This window comes from Chrysoperla carnea, chromosome X, assembly GCF_905475395.1.
Source record: "Chrysoperla carnea chromosome X, inChrCarn1.1, whole genome shotgun sequence".
Lineage (NCBI taxonomy): Eukaryota > Metazoa > Arthropoda > Insecta > Neuroptera > Chrysopidae > Chrysoperla > Chrysoperla carnea.
In genome coordinates this window covers 25,242,683-25,262,653 of record NC_058342.1, presented here as the reverse complement: position 1 = coordinate 25,262,653, position 19,971 = coordinate 25,242,683, and the positions used below count along the sequence as shown (strand labels likewise).

At 28.4% G+C, this 19,971-nt stretch overlaps 1 protein-coding gene across 4 annotated transcripts in view; it reads left to right on the top strand.

The window, feature by feature from the left end:
- Positions 1-1,764: 1,764 nt before the first annotated feature.
- The window catches only part of LOC123302477 (calsyntenin-1), a 116,427-nt gene continuing 98,220 nt past the window's right edge, over positions 1,765-19,971 (top strand). For 2 of the 4 annotated variants that reach the window (XM_044885405.1, XM_044885407.1), the window contains exon 1: positions 1,769-2,340. In XM_044885405.1, coding sequence (XP_044741340.1) covers positions 2,244-2,340 — 97 coding nt within the window. In that variant the 5' untranslated portion in view covers positions 1,769-2,243. Of the gene's footprint in view, positions 2,341-19,971 lie in introns of all 4 variants that reach the window. The other 2 variants (XM_044885408.1, XM_044885406.1) reach the window with 2 other exon arrangements.

Sequence of the window (19,971 nt, the reverse complement as noted above, 5' to 3'; positions counted from 1 at the left end):
TGCTCAACCACCCGAACTAATTTAATCCTGCAGGTGTCACTAAAAACATATCAGTAATCAAACTTCGATATGGCGACAACCAGATGTCGAATTGTGAAAAAGAAAAAAAATGAAAATCGACGATTTATGTTAAGTAGGGTATCGTTGAATAGGTATTAAATAGACAAAAAGAATAACGTAAGAATCAACAAAATCGACGCAAGCCTTTAGGCTATACAGCGCCACACAAGCATAGACTGAAAAGGAAAGTCGTCGAACTATGTTAGCTTAGGTTAGGTTAGAGTTTCTGTCCTGTACATTACTCCATGAACCATGTTTAAGCATTACTCCATTAACCAGCTGTTTAAGAACAGTTATGAAGTTTTTGATGAAACAATTGAATAACGGCAGTTAAAATTAATAAATAAATGTACTAATGGAATTGTTTTCAATTCAAAAAAAACTAAACTAAAATTAATTAACTAAATTAAAATCCTTACACACACAATCCAAAATCGACTTTTGTATAGATGGATTCGATTTTTTCTAAAGGGTTCCACTGTGCCCTTCTTAAAAACAACCTTTCATCCCAAGAGGGATGACAGGTTGTTTTTGTATGTGTTATCTGCTATGTAAGCAGATAACACATACAAAAAAATTCTCTGTCGGGATTGCTTCTAGGATTTATGGATCCATGATTTCGAATCCAAAGATTTTATACCTGACACCCTGCAGGTGCAAATAACGTGTATGGAGGTTTTGATGTCCTTCATGCAGCCCCTACAAATAGGATAATCGGAGATATCCAAGCTATGAAGGTAATCGTTCAATCGATAGTGTTCCATCTTTCTCTTCTCAATTGTGTTCTAGTGAGTTTCAACAGAGCACAATTATAGGGCACCTTCACCCTAATGGCGCGAGGGTTAAAACTAAAAAGTTCCGCTATAAAGCATACAGACTTTTTATACCATGTATACTTGTAATAAACAAGATATACTAAGTTTAGTCCCAAGTTTGTAACGCTTAAAAATATTGCTGGTACGAACAAAATTTTGGTATAGGTGTTTATAAAATCACCTTATTAGTCCATTTTCGGTTGTCTGCCCGTCTGTCCGTTCCTCTGTCTGTCTATCTGTCAACACGATAACTCAAAAACGAAAAATGATATATAGCTGAAATTTTTACAGTGTGCTCAGGGCATAAAAAGTGAGGTCGAGTTCGAAAATCGCTAACATAGCTCAATTGGATCTTGTAAACCGTAAGAGATAGAACAAAAGTTTAAATGTAAAAAATGTTTCTTATAAAAAAATAAACAACTTTTGTTTGAAACATTTTTTCGTAAACATCACTCTTTACCCGCGAGAGTGTAAATTAGACGCAAATTATATAGTATGTTTTATATAGAAATATTAGTTACATATGTGTGACATGTATGAATTTGTAATATGACAGTGTTATCAATACAATCTATACATGGTATTTCAACAATTAACTCAGGCAATTGTTTGTTTTCACTTGTTTTATGATAATTTTCGGAAGTCAATACACAGTCAATACCAGCAAACAATTTTTTCGAAGCAAAAAGGTTCGTTTACTATACTAAAATATAACTGGGGTAAAGATTTCAATGCTACCAGATATGAATCACACATGGTAGCCCCGTACAAAAAAGAATATGTGTAAATGGGTAGCATACATGCACACACATACGGTATACGGAGCTAAACAGCTAAACAGCTAAACTGAACTGAACGTATAGTACTTATGTTACACAGCATGATATGAATTTCACCATTTCAAATAATAATACTATACCGTATATACTACATACTAGTGTAAAGTGTTGAACATACCGAAGACAGTTGAATCAGTCGACGAAGTTGATATTTATACCAACCGAACATTGAACGGCGAAAGGCTTGTATGAAAATCAATCCACAAATTCTTGCTCTGCTTGGTACATGGTACTATGTACTGAACGATACATACATACATACATACATGTTCACACATACATCACATACACGAGCACACCATCAGAGTACTATTTAGAAGCCATTTTGTTTTCATGATTGTGAGAAGATTATTACAATAGAAGAGACATACAACCGTGCTACAAAAATGCAATATTCAAACAATTGAAACGGGAAACAAAAGTGTGTTTTTTGTTTTGTAAATTGTATATGGTGTTCTAAAGAATAATTTTGAACAAAAATTAATTTTAATTTTTGAACAAAAAAAAAAAAAAAATAAAAAACAAAAACATGTTATTAAAATTGTGTATAGTGTTTTGCGCTGTTAATTACGTGTTTTGTGATACAGATTTAAATAATTATGATTCAGATGGTAATTCCCTTGCAGGTAAATTATTTACCTTTTTATTTTTCATTTAGAATTAAAAAACAATTGTATTTGTTTATATTTTTCCAACTTCGGGTTATTCAATTCAAGAACTTCAAATTTTTTGTATTTGAAAATCATTGGCACAAAAAATTTGCATTTACAGCAAAACTTCAAACCAAAAATTAAGGCAATTTTTTTTTGGTCTATCTGAATGCATAGATTTTTAAAAAAATATTTTATCACGAGGACACCTGCAAGATTTTTTGTGTTTGCATTTACGAGAAAGATCTTTTTAAAAAATTATGCGGATATGGCCTCTTTTGTTCTTTAAACAACAGGTGGTATTCGTATTTAAACCCCAAAAAAAAAGATCTGGGTTTTAAAAAAAAAAATCAGAACGATCTGTGGTTCATATGTGTGTAACAGTGATTCTTAAACTGTTTTATTTTCGATTTGTTCAATTATGATATCCCGTTAGGGCCGGTATTATAAGTACCGGAAAATCCCATGTTTTATAAAGAATTTTCCAAAATTTGCAAAATTATTAATAATATCAATAAAAGTTTTTTCCTTGTTTCAAGTAAAAGTTGTTTGATTATTGAATGTTTACTTAAACTTTTCAGTGTCTAAATTTTGATGCAAGTAAGAAAACAGAATAAATTTTATTTCTAGAAAATATTTTTGTTTAAAAATCGGTAATTTTTAGGACCATTCTGGTTATAATATTTTCAATTTTTGTATTTTCTCAATTTTATAAAAAATTTAAATTAAAAAGTGTCCAATTCAAATTTGGATTTTTTTTTTAATTTTCGTTTAATTTTTCGAATCGAAAGTAATTTTTCTTTAAATAAATATAAATTTGTAGAGAACGCAAGTTCGAAAATTTTTGAGATCAAATAAAAAACGTTGGCATACACTAGAAAATTATTTTTTATTATTTTAATTATTTATTATAATATAGTATGTACTACCAAAAACCTAATATAAATTCAATTAATAAATTTGTGATTTTTGAATAATTTTTTTTGGTTGTAGCTTAATATTTGTAAAAATCAATTGTAATCTTCAATTTTTCCCTAAAAAAATCTTGGTATTTTTCGTTATTTCATCAAATTTTGTTTCAAATAAAAAAAGTATCTTAGTATAGAAAATTTTTAAAAGATTAAATGAAATTTTTCAAATAAACCGTTGAAAAGAATATATTTATATTAAATTTTTCTCTATTAACATTTTTTCTAAGCGTCTAACTTAGTTTTAGATTGAATCATTTCGCTTAATTTTGAATTTTAAGTCAAATATTCAACTAATTAAAAAATATAAGAACTTACACAGTTGCTTTTTTAAATACTATGTATATACTGAGAAGATATCGATGGCTGATTGATTTACATATAATTTCAAAAATAAACCTCTGTTATTTGATTATGCCGGTGAAATTTTTGTTTTGTGAAATTCTTGGATTGATGAAACAATTGACCGATTTTGCTGACCAAAAAATGATTTTTTGAATTTTATGTCTAAATATATCTAATCGTTAATTTTAGATTAAACTTATAATACCGTTACATTTATTTTATATATGCATGGAATAATAATCAAAAATTGACGAATCGGAAATTTCCAATTCAACTAATCGGAATGAGTAGTATTCAATTATAAAAAAAGTTTTCATTCATTCCAATTGAAATCAATTAAAATTTTGAATTGAAATTTAATTGAACTGAATCGGGTTTAATTGGAGAAAAATTTCCAAACCATTGAATCCGATTCAATCCAAAAGAACGAATCGGAAATTTTCAATTGGTTGAAATTCATGAATGAGATCGAATTGGAAATTTTATATTGGTTTCTATTGGATTCAATCGGAATGAATTGGAAATTTGAATCGGAATTATTAATAAAATAAAGAATTAGGAAAATTTATAAATCGAAATATTGCGTCTATAGGCAAGCCGCTTTGACCAATTAGTCGAGGAAATAAGGCATTTGATCAAGGGAAAAAAAATTTGATTTGAAAACCGCATGATCTTATATTATAGGCCATTTTAAACGCTTTTTGACTATTGATATTTTTTACTTTACCGTTTTTGATAAATATATGAGCGTTTAAAAAATAAAACGTTTTTTAGACTCTATTTCAACCAAAACAAATTTTTAAACTTATTTTTTGGCATTAATTATGAATTTTGATATATAAATTAAAAAATGTTTATATTTTAGGTTTTCTAATAGTTATAATGCTTTTTGCCTTACTTTTGAAAAAATTTTTTAAACGCCTATATATCGTTAGCGGTGAAAGTTGGTGAAAATTTCCCAAAGTAAAAAAATGCTTAGAATCGTCCAAAATATAAAATCCAATAGTTTTTTTTTTTTTGTTAAATGTTAAATAAAAGATTGAGGTGTCAGGAAGTAGGGTACTTCTGTCCCAATTTGTTGGCGTCAATTGAAAAAAACACATTTTCGCATGATTATGACTTTGTTGAGTACACTTAGACAAACTTATTCCTCGGTTGAATGTTAAATCTCTCAAATTTTCAAAATTCATTTAAAGTTCGTGGTCATATTTCCTTAATTGTAGATTATAGAAAAAATATTGTAGCCTTTTTTAAAAGAAAAACCTATTTTCTTGTGGATAGTAAATTCACTTCGAATAGAGATTATAAACTCACGGAAAATATATAACATGACAACGCATTATTAAATTTCAAAAACTATTTTCTTACATCATCGATAAATAGTTTAAGAAAACTTCGGTTTTTCCAACACACAACTTTTCTGAAAACTTTTCTAATTATTATTATGTTCGATGAAAATAATAATTATGGGGGGAGGGATGTTATCTATGTAGGTACATGTCGATGAAACAGATCAAATCAGAAAATATACATGCAATTCATAGAAAAACTTTTACAATTCCCATTACACCGAATACCTTCTATAAAAAAATAGTCTAGCAGCTGGAGCCTTCTTTTTTACCCCGAACGTAAAAAGAGGGGTGCTAAAAATTTAGTCTGTCTGTGGCATCATAGCTCGTAAACAGATAAACCGATTTCAAAAAAAATCTGTTCAATTTGGATGGATTCTCAGGGAAAAAACAGCATTTTTTTGATGTTTTAAGGGTCATACTTATCTGCTTGATAGAGAGTTGAGATATTCTGGTCATTTTGGAAAATCTTCGAATTTACTTAAAAAGATCTTCTAGAGTAGAAATGGCAACCAATGGCACGCGACACAATATTTTGGGCACGCCACCGATCACAGAATTTACTATGAAGTGTTATATTACGAGCGAACATAACACTCGAAGGGATTGTTCTACACAGCTAAAATATATGGAAAGTTTTCAATTAAAAAAAAAAAAGAAAGTAAAATAGTCATTGATTGAGTATATCAGAAAAGATGGCCATGAATTGTTTTACATTTACTATTTTAAATATTTACAGAAATTTTTAATTTATGGTTCAAAATGATGATCATAAATGGAGGAGCAAAATGTCAGATTAAATTAAATTTTTTTTTTTTTAAATTAAATTCTTTATAAATTATAGCCCATGTGTTTTGGTGATATATGAGCTAAATTGATGTACAATTTCATTAGAATCCATTCGCTAATTTTTGCGTGAAAGCGTAACACACAAACAAACATCCATACTTTCACATTTATAATATTTAGGGATAAGATAAAATTTGTGTACGCTTTTTTATGAACTAGACTGTATCAATACCTTAATATACTTAATAATTATTAATTTTGTATATATAAAATAGAAAATTATACCTGCCAAAAATTAATTAACCTTCTTAAGTGCTGCTCCGTAAAATAAACAAAATATTCCTGATACAACCTTTCATGAAATTATAACTAAATTCGAAATAGATTCCATTATTGTTTAAGATGTTTTGCCATGGGCATAGTGTCAGAAAATTCGACTTATTAAGTATAGAATCTATATATGGAGATATATAACTGAGAGCATTAGAGAGGTTGTGTTTTTAACAGGTTTTTAATTCTAGAAATAAAAAGTTTCAGAAATTTTCAAAAAACTTTTAAGTTGGGCTGTCATATGACTAGTCAAGTAAGCAACTAACTCATATCCATTGAATTTAAATTTAAGTTATGAATAAAAATAATATTTGTATCACGTAAATGTTTTTTAATTCTTTAAAAATATCGTAAAAGGTAAAATACGCCAATTTGACTAGCTTTTGACTTTTAAACGTCAAAAACCAAAGTGCCGGAAGTTATTGTTTTTTTTGCATAAACAGAATCTGTGATAAATTTTCTTAATGATGAAAACTTTTTTGATTGACATAACCTGAATACGATTTCGTCTTGTTATTTCCCGAGAAAATTCCGAAATTTCATCGAGAATCGTCGTGAACGGTTTAACTTTTATTATTATTATTAATTAACACAAAATGTTACCTCGGTCGAGTACAAAACAAGCATTTTTGAAAAAAAAAAAAGAAAATTTATTAGAAATTAAATCGGACATTGCCCGGGATTGGGATGACCTACAGAAACGATCGGAAAGGATAAAAAAAAGGATTGTATTATCATGTGCCGTAAGAAATGTTTTTTATCACTTTATAATCTTAAGGATGTATGAGCATGGTAGTGGGGGCACAAATTTAAAAATAGATATTTTCAATTTTGATGATAAATTTATATTATTACTTGACGATATAAGACGAAAAGTAAGAATAAAATTTTTCGATATCTGGCTTAATTTTCAAAATATCGAAAATTGAAAATTTTGTTTAACTATTTAGCTTTCGATATTTCGAAAACCAAGACACATATCGAAAAATTTTATTCTTATTTTTCGTCTACATTCATGAAGTTATAACAAAATTCATCATCAAAGTTGAAAATAAGATAAAAATAATTTCAACCCTTAATCTACCCTGCTCTTACATTCCTTATATGGACGGTGACACTTTTCTTTTTTTTTTCTTTTTTCTTTTTAATTCATTGCTAATATGTTTACTTTCTATTAAAAAGTTTTTTTTTAATTTGTTTTCATTCATTCCAAATGAAAATTATCAAAAACTTCCAAAATATGTCGTTTTTTGAGATTCCTCCATAAGAGCCAATGTATTTTATATCGATTTTTAATGACTTTTTTCTTAAAAATTTGCACGGATACCTAAGCTGAAATTTTAACCACATATTCTTTGAGTAAAAGACTACCTACAAACAAATTTTGAACCTTTAAATCAAACATTGTTGTCATGCTCATACATCCTTAAATAAAACGAATTAAAATTTATACCTATAATGGCCGTACAACCTTAAATAGTTTTTGCATGAATTAGAGAAAATTTTTTGATTTTAGTATAAAGCATCTTTTAAATGAACGTGGAAAAACTAAATAGGTAATCTAATAATAATCAAAAGAAAAATTTTTTAAACATCTAAAAAAAATTTTTTTTTATTAACTGCTTTAAATTTCAAACCCCGGGCGAAATAAAAATCGTTGCTATTTTTTTTGTTTTTAAAAACGTTTCAATGTTATAAATTTTGACGTGCAGATGTCAATTACTCGAAGAATATTTAAACTATGGAATATTTTATCACATCCGTATACATCTCATAACGTAGTTTAGAGGTTTTGTGTTCAATTTCGGAAAATCTGATCCAAGGGAATCGATTTTTGTAGAGTTTTATGTGTCAAAATTATTTGAGAAAATAATTTTTATCCAAATCGAAATCATAAATATTTTTCCAAGATCGTAAAAATTGTTTTGTTTCGGATTTTGATGTAGTTTTGTTTTTAGAGTATATAAAAATTAGGTTCACTTAATGATCAATAAGGTTGAAAAGTTTTGGAGATGTCGCTTAAAATACTGTATGTAAAGCTTTTATATCGAAGCAATGTTGGAAATATTTCGAAAAGAACTCATTTTATCGTCAAATGAGCTAATTTAAATGTTTTTTTGGGTCCTTAGTACTCTAAATAATCCATAAGCATGGAAATCTGGTTGATTTAGAGATAAAACGAAATGTTCGAGGTATCGACTTAAGCAATTGTTCCGCAATATCACCCCTTTGCACACGTTTTTAGTCGATATCTCGGAAATTACTAGTCCAATGTCAAAAAAGTAATTTTTGGGTCAAAATTTTTCGGAATTTTTGCAATTTTTCTAAGAGGTACGTACTCCTTGGAAAAAATCGAGAAGATTCCAAAAATTTTTTTGTTTCGGAATTTGGTGAAACTTGGTACATAAGAATAAGTTTAACCCAGAAAATTCAAAAATCGGGTTCATTTATCGATTAGGTGAATATTTTTTGAGTTATAATAGCAATACCACCCCTTGCATACGTTTTCAGTCGATATCTCGGAAATTACTAGTCCAATGGTCAAATAGACCCGATTTTTGTAATTTTTGGATCAGAATTACTCTAGAAAGTATTTTTTATCCAAATTGGTTTTTGTCGTGCTACCAACAAAATAAGCTGAAAAGTCCTTTAAACACTAAAATCATGAACAAAATCAATTCTCACTACTCTAGTTGCTGAGGTCAAATCCATCGTGGTGGCGATTCAGCAATCATAATGCTAATTTTTGCTTTTTCGATTCTGACCAGGTGCTAGCTCAGCATAATTTTCAAAAACTCGACCGCCTGGTAAAACCTTCTAAGCCCATCACTGCCGTGCCAGGCCCGAGCAGGTCGCAATCCTAATTTCTACCTTAAATAAAAGTCTATATATGGAGGTGAAGTTGAGTACTTTGTACACAGATTTTTAAGGGTATACTAAAAATTTATTTGAATATATAAATATTTAAAACGAACCGAGAGGGTACATAAGGGCATTCTCTACGTATATACACTTGAATTATTATTTGAGTCAAGGCATAATACAGACCTGATTGGTTCGTTGTGCGAGTGTGAGTCATCATACCAATATACTACACTAGTGACTACACTACCTAGAACCTAGACCACCACGGTACCACTTCCATAGCACTTCACTTCACTTCATTCTACTCTTCTATGCTATCGTTTGTTTCATACCAAACTATGATTTACTAAAAAAAAAAAGGAACATTACGTTTTTTGTTTTATTTGTTCAGAGTATTCGATTACCAAAGGACCTCGCACAAATTATATGTAATTTGCATTTCGGTCAAACTTTTTCAAATTTTGAGAATGATAGTTTGGTTATTCTGAATAAAAGTTCCCATGGACAGAAGTCATGAAAATGACAGAATTTCAAGTTATCGCTAAGTTAAAGTTGGAAAATGTACTCATTTATATAAACAAAATTATTGTAATTTAATTGTCAAAAATCATGTACGTAAATTTGTAGCTGAAAATATTGATCTTAACAATTCATATTATTGATCCACTGAACAATTAACACTGCTTCATCTTTGAATTATGTAACATATTCTTCATAAAAACAAGTGAAAACAAACAATTGACTGAGTTAATTGTTGAAATACCATGCATAAAAAGTGTTGATTACTATATAACATTGCACATACATATACAATTTATATAATACATACTATATAATTTATGCCTAATTTGCGCCCTCACGGGTAAACAGTGATGTTTACGAAAAAATGTTTCAAACAAAAGTTGATTATTTTTTGTTAAGGAACATTTTTTACATTTAAACTTTTGTTCTATATCTAACGTTTTGCAAGATGGGTCCTACGGACCCAAGACCCAATTGACCTATGTTGCTCATTTACGAACTCAACCTCACTTTTTACGTCCTGAGCACGCTGTAAAAATTTCAGCTTGATATCTTTTTTCGTTTTTGAGTTATCGTGCCCACAGACGGACGGACAACCGGAAATGGACAAATTAGGTGATTTTATGAACACCTGTACTAAAATTTTGTTGGTAGCATCAATATTTGTAAGCGTTACAAACTTGGGACTAAACTTAGTATACCTTGCATATTACATATATGCATGGTATAACAAGAATTAAAAAACAACACTCTTACATTAAAAAACACACTTATGCATCTGTATATGTATTTGCCTATACACATATAGGCATATATTATACAAATAAGTATACATTTTCCAACTTTAATTTAGCTATAACATGAAATCCTGTCATTTTGATGACTTGTGACCATGGAAACTTTTCTTTAGGATGACTTAAACTATCATTTAACAAAATTTGAAGAAGTTTGCCCGAAATGCAGATTACATCTAATTTGTGCGAGGTCCATTCCAATTTTAACACTCTCATCAAATTAAATGAAATTTCATATGATTTTCTGATAGTCTAGTTCAGTGGTCGGCGATAGATCTGCGGCTCTTTAGTTCCACACGCAAAAATTATTTATACCTATCCTTATATATTATAAATGTGAAAGTAAGGATGTTTGTTTGTTACGCTTTCACCCAAAAACTAATAAATGGTTTTGAATGAAACTTAACTATAATATAGCTCATACATCAGAATAAAACATCAGCTATAATAGGGTACTTTCGGTAGTGAAAAATAAATTATGAAATTGGAAAAGTTAAGTAAAAATATACTTAAAATATTCTGATTTCGAGTCATAAAAGCACATTTTTCTTTTAAAATATTAAAATTAAAAATCGTAATTTTTAAACTGTATATCACGTGACCTAAAACGCGAGCAAGCCCTGCTGTGATGTCATATCGGTATGAACCATAGACCATCAATTAGTTCAGTGTAGCCAGCTGGGTATAATATATCCATAGATAATATATATTTATATTATAATGTCTATGAATTTATCTGTCAAACTTATCTGTGTTATTTCGTATAATGATACCGATATCACGTCACGTTTGACAGTTTAAAAAAGGTTTAAAACTTAATTTAAGTTTCTTGGCAGGAAAGCGTGTGTATTTTTCCGAAATAAATCTTTTGTGGCTTTTTATTAGCAAAATCAACATTTTGAAGTACTTTTTCAAAAATAGTGGTATACCCTATTGTTGCTCACAAAAATCTTTTTTAAAATTTATGATGTATTGGTGAAAATGATTTAATAGATAAAAATAATTCTCAACAGATATTATATATACAGCTTATACTGGTTAAATTTTGAAACGATTAATCAGACAATTTTGTATTAATTAACTTTTTAATATCGTGATTCGGTATCTCTACTATTTAATCCTATATAAATTGTACTATAATATAGTTATATTTATATTTAATACCTATAATCCTAATTTTAGCTCGTAAAATACCATTATTAATTGTTTATAATAAATAAATGACATTTTCTATTTTATATTTAATTAATAGCAAAAAAAGTATATACCTTTTTTTAATTTTGGATTAAAGAGAATGTCAAATCAGGAAGAAAAGCCTAGTAAAGGGTTTTTCAATAAGAGTGATACTTTTTAAAAATTGAATAAAATATTTGTTAGGCATGCACAGATTTCTTTAATTTAACCCTTACGATGTCTTGAAGTGTTTAAGTGTTGAACTTAAAGTATCAACATTTATTATCAACTTGAAATAAATATGTATTAATCATAGAGGTAATATAACATAGAGGCGTAAAAGCATACTAAACGCAATAAATAAATTATTGACTGCTAAAAAAGAGACCGAAAAAGGGACTTTCTTCTCTATTTGACCCTGGATTTTTGAATGTTCTTGTTCTTCCAAAAAAGAAAATTTTCAAAATATTAATATACCTAACCTAAAATATCACTAAGCCAAAATAAATTGACATATCATTGACAACACATGTATGTACAGGGCGTTCTCTTATTAACTGCATATCGTTGGCCTACAGAATAAGCTCATAAAGACGAAGGAAAAAGTTATTTATCAATTTTGGATCTGAGCCCTAATTTGGGCGCTACAGGTATGACAAAAATTGATAAATTGGTTTAGATACTAATATCTACTGATTATCATTGGCTCTTGGTTATCGAATGATAGTCAGTGAATTTACCAATTTATCAATTTTTGTCATACCTGTAGCGCCCAAATTAGGGCTCAGATCCAAAATTGGTAAATAACTTTTTCCTTCGTCTTTATGAGCTTATTCTGTAGGCCAACGATCTGCAGTCAATAACAGAGCACCTTGTATATGCTGGTCTAGAGACGAAGACAGCTATACGCGTACTTTTTGAGGTCTCTCTCTATAACGATCAACCGTTTGAAATAACATTTTATGGTTAATGTTATTACTTCTATGGTATTAAGGCAATACGTGGGGTAGCAATTTTCAGTAAAAGACTTGATTTTTTTTGTACCTTCGATTCACCTAATTTTTTTACCATGTATATAGAAAATATATTAAGGTATATAAAGTTTAGTCCCAAGTAGTAACGCTCAAAAATATTGATACTACAAACAAAATTTTGATATGGGTGTTTATTCAATCACTTAATTAATTCATTTCCAGTTGCCCGTCTGTCTGTCTGTCATCACGATAACTTAAAAACGAAAAGAGATATCCCGCTGAAATTTTTATAGCGTGCTCAGGGCATAAAAAGTGCGGCTGAGTTCGTAAATGACCAACACAGGTCAATATTTAGAGAAAGAATAAAAGTTGTAAAAAACCGTGTACTTTAAAAAAAAACAGCTTTTGTTTGAAACATTTTTTCGTCACTGATTACCCGCGAGGGCGTTTATTAGAACAAAACGTTGGTGCCTATTTTCTCTAAAACTATAAAAGATATGTAGTTGAAAATTTGCAGGTAGCTTCAACTGTGGTCTTGTGAAACATTCTTGAAAAACGAAAAAAAATTCGACAAAATATTTAAGAAAATTTTCGAAAACCAAATAAAGGCAATCATAATTGTGTTTGGTTGCACTGATATTCAACTCTTTGTATACAGGGTATTTCAACAATTAACTGAGTCAATTGTTTGCTTTCAAGAGATTTTTTAAAGAGATTTTGTTTGCTAATTTAAAAAAAAAAAAATTTAATTTTTGACATATATGTTCATTAGTTTTAAGTTTCTTGAGTATTTGTTTGTATTTTTGCTCAATAGATGACAGAAGTACTTTATATTAAGAATTTTACTCCGGGCGGCTCTGTATTTACATTTACAAAAAACAAAAACATAACTGACATCTATACGGAACAAAATTCCAACTAATATGTTGTTTTAAATCGATTTGTTAACGAGATTTTAACATTGTTAGTATTTTGTTTTTTACTAACTCTTAACACAATATGCTGTAGCCTGTAGGCTGTACATGTACAGTTTACAGTGTACAGTCTTTTGCATTGTGTGTGCTCGCTAATCTGAATTTACCGGTTTTTTGTATAGGGTCTTTCAATAAGAGTGATACACAGAAAAAATTAAAATAATGACAACCTCATCCCGAAGTTGACCGTTTTATATTGAAATAAAGTAAAAATACTTTCAAACAATTTAATAATGATTGGAACAAGTACAGCTAAATATTTGTATTTACAATAGAATGGGATTGAATTTAAAATATGAATTCATTGATACAAAATCACTGAAGTTAAATAAACAAAATCATTACTTCTATGAAATAGATTGATTTTAGTTTAAAGTCATGCATTTTATTGATGGAAAATAAAATTGTACTTAGTTGAAATATATAATCATGTTAATAAAGTGAATTAAAAGAAAATTTCTTTGCGTTTGCTTTAAATATAGGATTTGGTTACTACGAACACATACCTGCCATGTCTAGTCCTTGTGCGGTTGAATCAACTACATGAAAATTGTTGTTACTTATTTACAGAGAGTTTGAAATAAACTTATTGATCATTTTTAACATATATAACTTATTTTTTTATATCATGTATATGAAATATGCAAAGGTATATTAAGTTTAGTCCCAAGTTTGTAACGCTGTTTAAAAATATTGACGCTATGAACAAAATTTTGGTATAGGTGTTCATAAAGTCACCTACTTAGTCCATTTCCGGTTGTCTGTCTGTACGTCTGTCAGTCAGTCATCGCGATTACTCAAAAACAAAAAGATATATCAAGCTGAAATTTTTATAGCGTGCTTAGGACGTAAAAAGTGAGGTCGAGATTGAAAATGAGCAACATAGGTCAATTAGGTCTTGGGTCCTTCGGACCCATCTTGTAAACCGTTAGAGATAGAACAAAATTTTAAATGTAAAAAATGTTCCTTATAAAAAAATAAACAACTTTTATTTAAAACATTTTTCGTAAACATCACTGTATATCCGTGAGAGCGCAAATTGTGTAGCAAATATGTTATGGCTATATCAGTTATATATGTGGGACATGTATGGATGTGTAATGTGACAGAGTAATCAACATTGTCTATACATGGTATTTCAACAATTAACTCAGCCAATTGCTTGTTTTCATTTGTTATACATATGTAACAACCATCCGTAGACAAGTTGGGGGTGGTTCAAGTCCAACTCGAAGACACTTATTTTTTTTTTTAAATAAACCTAATAATACAAGCAATGACATTCAATACTTTCTATACAGGGTATTTCAACAATTAGCTCAGTTAATTGTTTGTTTATTGAAATAGTAACACTCTCATTGAAAGACCGTATATATATTTTTTAACGTTTTTGCATGTTGTATTTTATATTTTGTGTTCCAGTAATGGTAATTTATTTTTCCATTATAAATAATATCACTTCATAACTGATAAGCTTACATTTTTAACAAAACTTTTTTTTTGTTCTATGAAAAAAATGTTCGTTTTTTTGTTTTCGCAAAATCACTTTTTTTTTGTGACGTATTTAATTGTTTTTTAAATAGAACAAATTTTAATACTGTGATGAATTTATAATAAAAATTTCGTTCCTTTTAGGGAAAACAAACAATTGACTGAGGTAATTGTTAAATACCCTGTATAGAAAGTGTTGAATGTCAGTACTTATATTATTTTTTTATAAAACGAATACAATTATTTATTTGAGCCTAAATGGCCGAGCGATCTAAGGCGTCGTCTATTTGGACTATTTAGGTTGCGGGTTCGAATCCAGGCAGCGGCAGTGTGAACAATTTATAATTGATGGGAGTGCAGAATTGATACCATTGTCGTCGCTTGGATAAGAACGAAGTAACCACCACTCCACCCACACCAGAAATGTAATTGTAAATATGTTTGTAACTGAATAAATAAAGATTAACAAATAATGGTGTGGGTGGCCTCTGTGATAAGGTGTATGTCACAAATACGGAGGTTAAACCCCCATTATTATTATATTATTTTCAACTTCCCGTCAGTTTTGGAAAAAATTGACTTCAAACTCGTAAGAAAAAATGTTTCAAACAAAAGTTGTTTATTTGTTTAAAAGTGACATTGATTACAGTTAAACTTTTGTTCTATATCTAATGGTTCACACGTTGATCTATATTGCTCATTTATGAACTCAACTTCACTCTTTTTATATCCTAACCACGCTATACAAATTTCACATTAATATGGACGGGCGGACAGATGGACAACCGAAAATGGATTCTTTAGACAATTTTATGAACACCAATGCCAATTTTTGTTTGCAGAATCAATATTTTTAAGCGTCACGAACTTGGGACTAAACTTAGTATTCCTTGATTGTATATACAGTGGAACTTGATTAAGAGGGATAAGTGAGAATCCTCCATAACTAGAACTTATTCTGAGGTCTCAACACTTTGGCATTGAATTACCTTTGTTAGTGGGGCGAAGCAAACCTCTATATCTGGGATTCATTCTTTCGATTTTATCGTCATAGTTACCTCTATAACTGAGACAGCGAGGTAATTTTATATGCATTAACCTCTGTAACTGAGAAGTAAGATAACATTTTTTGTTTGTTTACTTACTTATTCTTGTTCTACCCACAAATTCCACACTTATTTAATTTCGAGCCTCAATGGTCTTCAATTTTAGTTTTAACCAGGTTCCGCTGTACTACATATATACAGGGTATAAAAATATAGATTTATTTGTTTTGAAAATCTTTTAATTATGATTTTTTTTTTTGGAAGACACACCTAAACGAATTGTGTTGTTTATTTTTATTAACACAACATCAAAAATCATATATTAAGATCAAGAAACCCAATCCCCACTCAAAATTAATTAGTATCATTAAAAATAGATATTTTTGTTTTTGTTACGTTTGAATATTTCAAATAATTATTTAGATACAAGAATATATTAATTAGACGTTGTCATGACTTAACAAAAATGAAATCTGTCTTATCTAAAATAGACTTACTATATAGTATATATTTTTAACATATAGACAGATATCATAGACATACAAAATATAACACATTTTGTCTATTTAAGGATGTATGAGCATGATAACAATGTTTGATTTAAAGGCTCAAAATTTTTTTACTCAAAGAATATGTGGTTAAAATTTCAGCTTAGGTATCCGGGCAAATTTTTAAGAAAAAAGTCATTAAAAATCGATATAAAATACATTGACTCTTATGGAGGAATCTCAAAAAACGACATATTTTGGAAGTTTTTGATAATTTTCATTTGGAATGAATGAAAACAAATTTTAAAAAAAATTTTAATAGAAAGTAAACATATTAGCAATGAATTAGAAAAGAAAAAAACTAAGTGTCACCGTCCATATAAGGGATGTAAGAGCAGGATAGATTAAGGGTTGAAATTATTTTTATCTTATTTTCAACTTTGATGGTGAATTATGTTATAACTTCACAATATAAGACGAAAAGTAAGAATAAAATTTTTCGATATCTGGAGTAATTTTCAAAATATCGAAAATTTATCATTTTGTTTAATTATTTAGCTTTCGATATTTTGAAAATCAATTTAGTTATCGAAAAATTTAATTGTTAATTTTCATCAACATTCACGAAGTTATAACAAAATTCATCATCAAAGTTGAAAATAAGATAAAAATAATTTCAATCCTGGGTCTAAAATTGCTTTGACGGTCGTACTACCTTAATAGTAGAATAATTAATAACACAGAGAAGTAGAAACAAACGTTCATGGTTATGTACTTGACAGTACCGTTGTAAAAGGTCCAATGTTCAAACATTGAAATATGTAATGTAATTATTTTACAAAATTAATTATTTTTGCCTTAATAAATTTTATCTATACCATAAAAGTAACGTTTATTTTAAAATTTTACGATCGTTAGAGTTGCTAAAAAGTAGCTACTTTAAGGATGTATGAGCATGGTAGTGGGGGCACAAATTTAAAAATAGATATTTTCAATTTTGATGATAAATTTATATTATTACTTGACGATATAAGACGAAAAGTAAGAATAAAATTTTTCGATATCTGGCTCAATTTTCAAAATATCGAAAATTGAAAATTTTGTTTAATTATTTAGCTTTCGATATTTCGAAAACCAAGACACATATCGAAAAATTTTATTATTATTTTTCGTCTACATTCATGAAGTTATAATAAAATTCATCATCAAAGTTGAAAATAAGATAAAAATAATTTCAACCCTAAATCTACTCTACTTTTACATTCCTAATATGGATGGAGACACTTGGTTTTTTTCTTTTCTACATCATTGCTTATATGTTTACTTTCCATTAAAAAGTTTTTTTTATATTTGTTTTCATTCATTCCAAGTGAAAATTATCATAAACTTTCAAAATTTGTCCTTTTTTGAGATTCCTCCAGAAGAGCCAATGTATTTTATATCGATTTTCAATGACTTTTTTCTCAAAAATTTGCATGGATATCTAAGCTGAAATTTTAAAAACATATTCTTTGAGTAAAAGTCTTCCTATACAAAAATTTTGAGCCTTTAAATCAAACATTGTTGTCATGCTCATACATCCTTAACCATAAAGAGGTTACTTATTGAACCGAAACTTTCCCAAAAAATTTTTTTAATCACTTATAAAGTATCTCTATCATCTGTTGAGCAAATTTTGCAAGATTTGGCAAACGAAAATATAAACAAAAAGAAAAGTAAGTAATTTATTTAAAAAAAAATATATATTTCTTCAAGTCGGATTTGAACCAGAAACATATGGATACTAACTATTGATGTTAGTATCCTAGGTCTACAGACTAACCAACTACGCTATTGATACTTGTTACATGTAGACGAAAATATATAGTAAATGCTATAAAAATGATCAATATGTTTATTTCAAACTCTCTGTTAATTGGTAACAACAATCTTCATGAAGTTGCCTCAATCACATGTGGACTAAACATGATAGATATGTTTTCGTACTAACCTAATTTAAAGCAAACGTAAAGATATGTTATTAAAATTTGTATATTCACTTTATTTACACGATTTTATATTCCAACTAAGTACAATTCTATTTTCCATCAATAAAATACATGACTTTAAACTAAAAATCAATATCTTTCATAGAAGTAATGATTTTGTTTATTTAACTTCAGTGATTTTGTATCAATGAATTCATATTTTAAATTCAATCCTATTCTATTGTAAATAAAAATATTTAGCTGTACTTGTTTCAATCATTAGGAAATTGTTTGAAAGTATTTTTGCTTTATATCAATATGAAACGGCCAACTCGGGATGAGGTTGTCATTATTTTAATTTTTTTTTCAGTATAGACTAAAAACTTTTCTCAAAAAATAGAACCAAAAAATGTAAGTAAAAAATAATTTCCAAGTATCGACTCCAATCAATAATTTCCTTCTGAGCAATTACGAGTTGGTTCTATTTTTTGCAAAAAATTTTCTAATGGGGTACTTTCACTACTGAAAAATAAATTATGAAATTTGAAAAAAGTTAAAATTTTTTGTAAAAATATACTTAAATATTCTGATTTCGAGTCATAAAAGCACATTTTTCTTTTATAATATTAAAATTATAAACCGTAATTTTTAAACTGTATATCACGTGACCTAAAACGCGGGTAAGCCTTGCTGTGATATCGGTATGAACCATAGACCATCAATTAGTTCAGTGTAGACAGCTGGGTATAATATATCATAGATAATAAGTATTTATGTTTATTAGAATCATATGTCTATGAATATATCTGTCAAACTTGTCCGTGTTATTTCGTATAATGATACTGATATTACGTCACCAAATTGGATGCCCGCGTTTTTGACAGTTTAAAATTTAATTCAAGTTTTTGTCAAAAAAGCGTGTGCATTTTTTCGAAATAAATTTTTGGTGGCTTTTTATTAGCAAAATCAACATTTTGAAGTACTTTTTCAAATAAAGTAGAATTAAAGAAGCCTATTGAATCAATTAATTTTAATAAAAAATATATTTTCATAATAAAGTTTAGTGTGTCTGATTTACATTGGCAGTTTTTTAACGTTAATGATTAAATGTCACCTGTGAAAATTGATTATTCTTTGGGTAGAATTTAAAATTATATTCAGGTTTCTAGGTCACTTTATACACACACACCGAGTCTTTCTGCTTATCAATAATATTTTTCTTAACAGAAATATCTATTTCTTATGTAAACGTACATTTTATTGACAACCTATTTAGATAAATACATTTTTTTTTCTATTTTGTTGATAATACTACCTTAGGATTTTTCCGTTAAGTTTATTTGTTTTCTATTCGTTGCGTGCGTTGTCATGGTAGGGACAATAAAATCGATGCCAGCTCTTCCAGTGAAAAAATTTTGGCGATAAATTTTACATAGGCGATAGGTTCTTTACATGTTAATGTTATAGAAAATGTCAAATTAAAACTATTGAAAAACACTAATTAATTAATCTTAATGCATTAAAAATTGTGA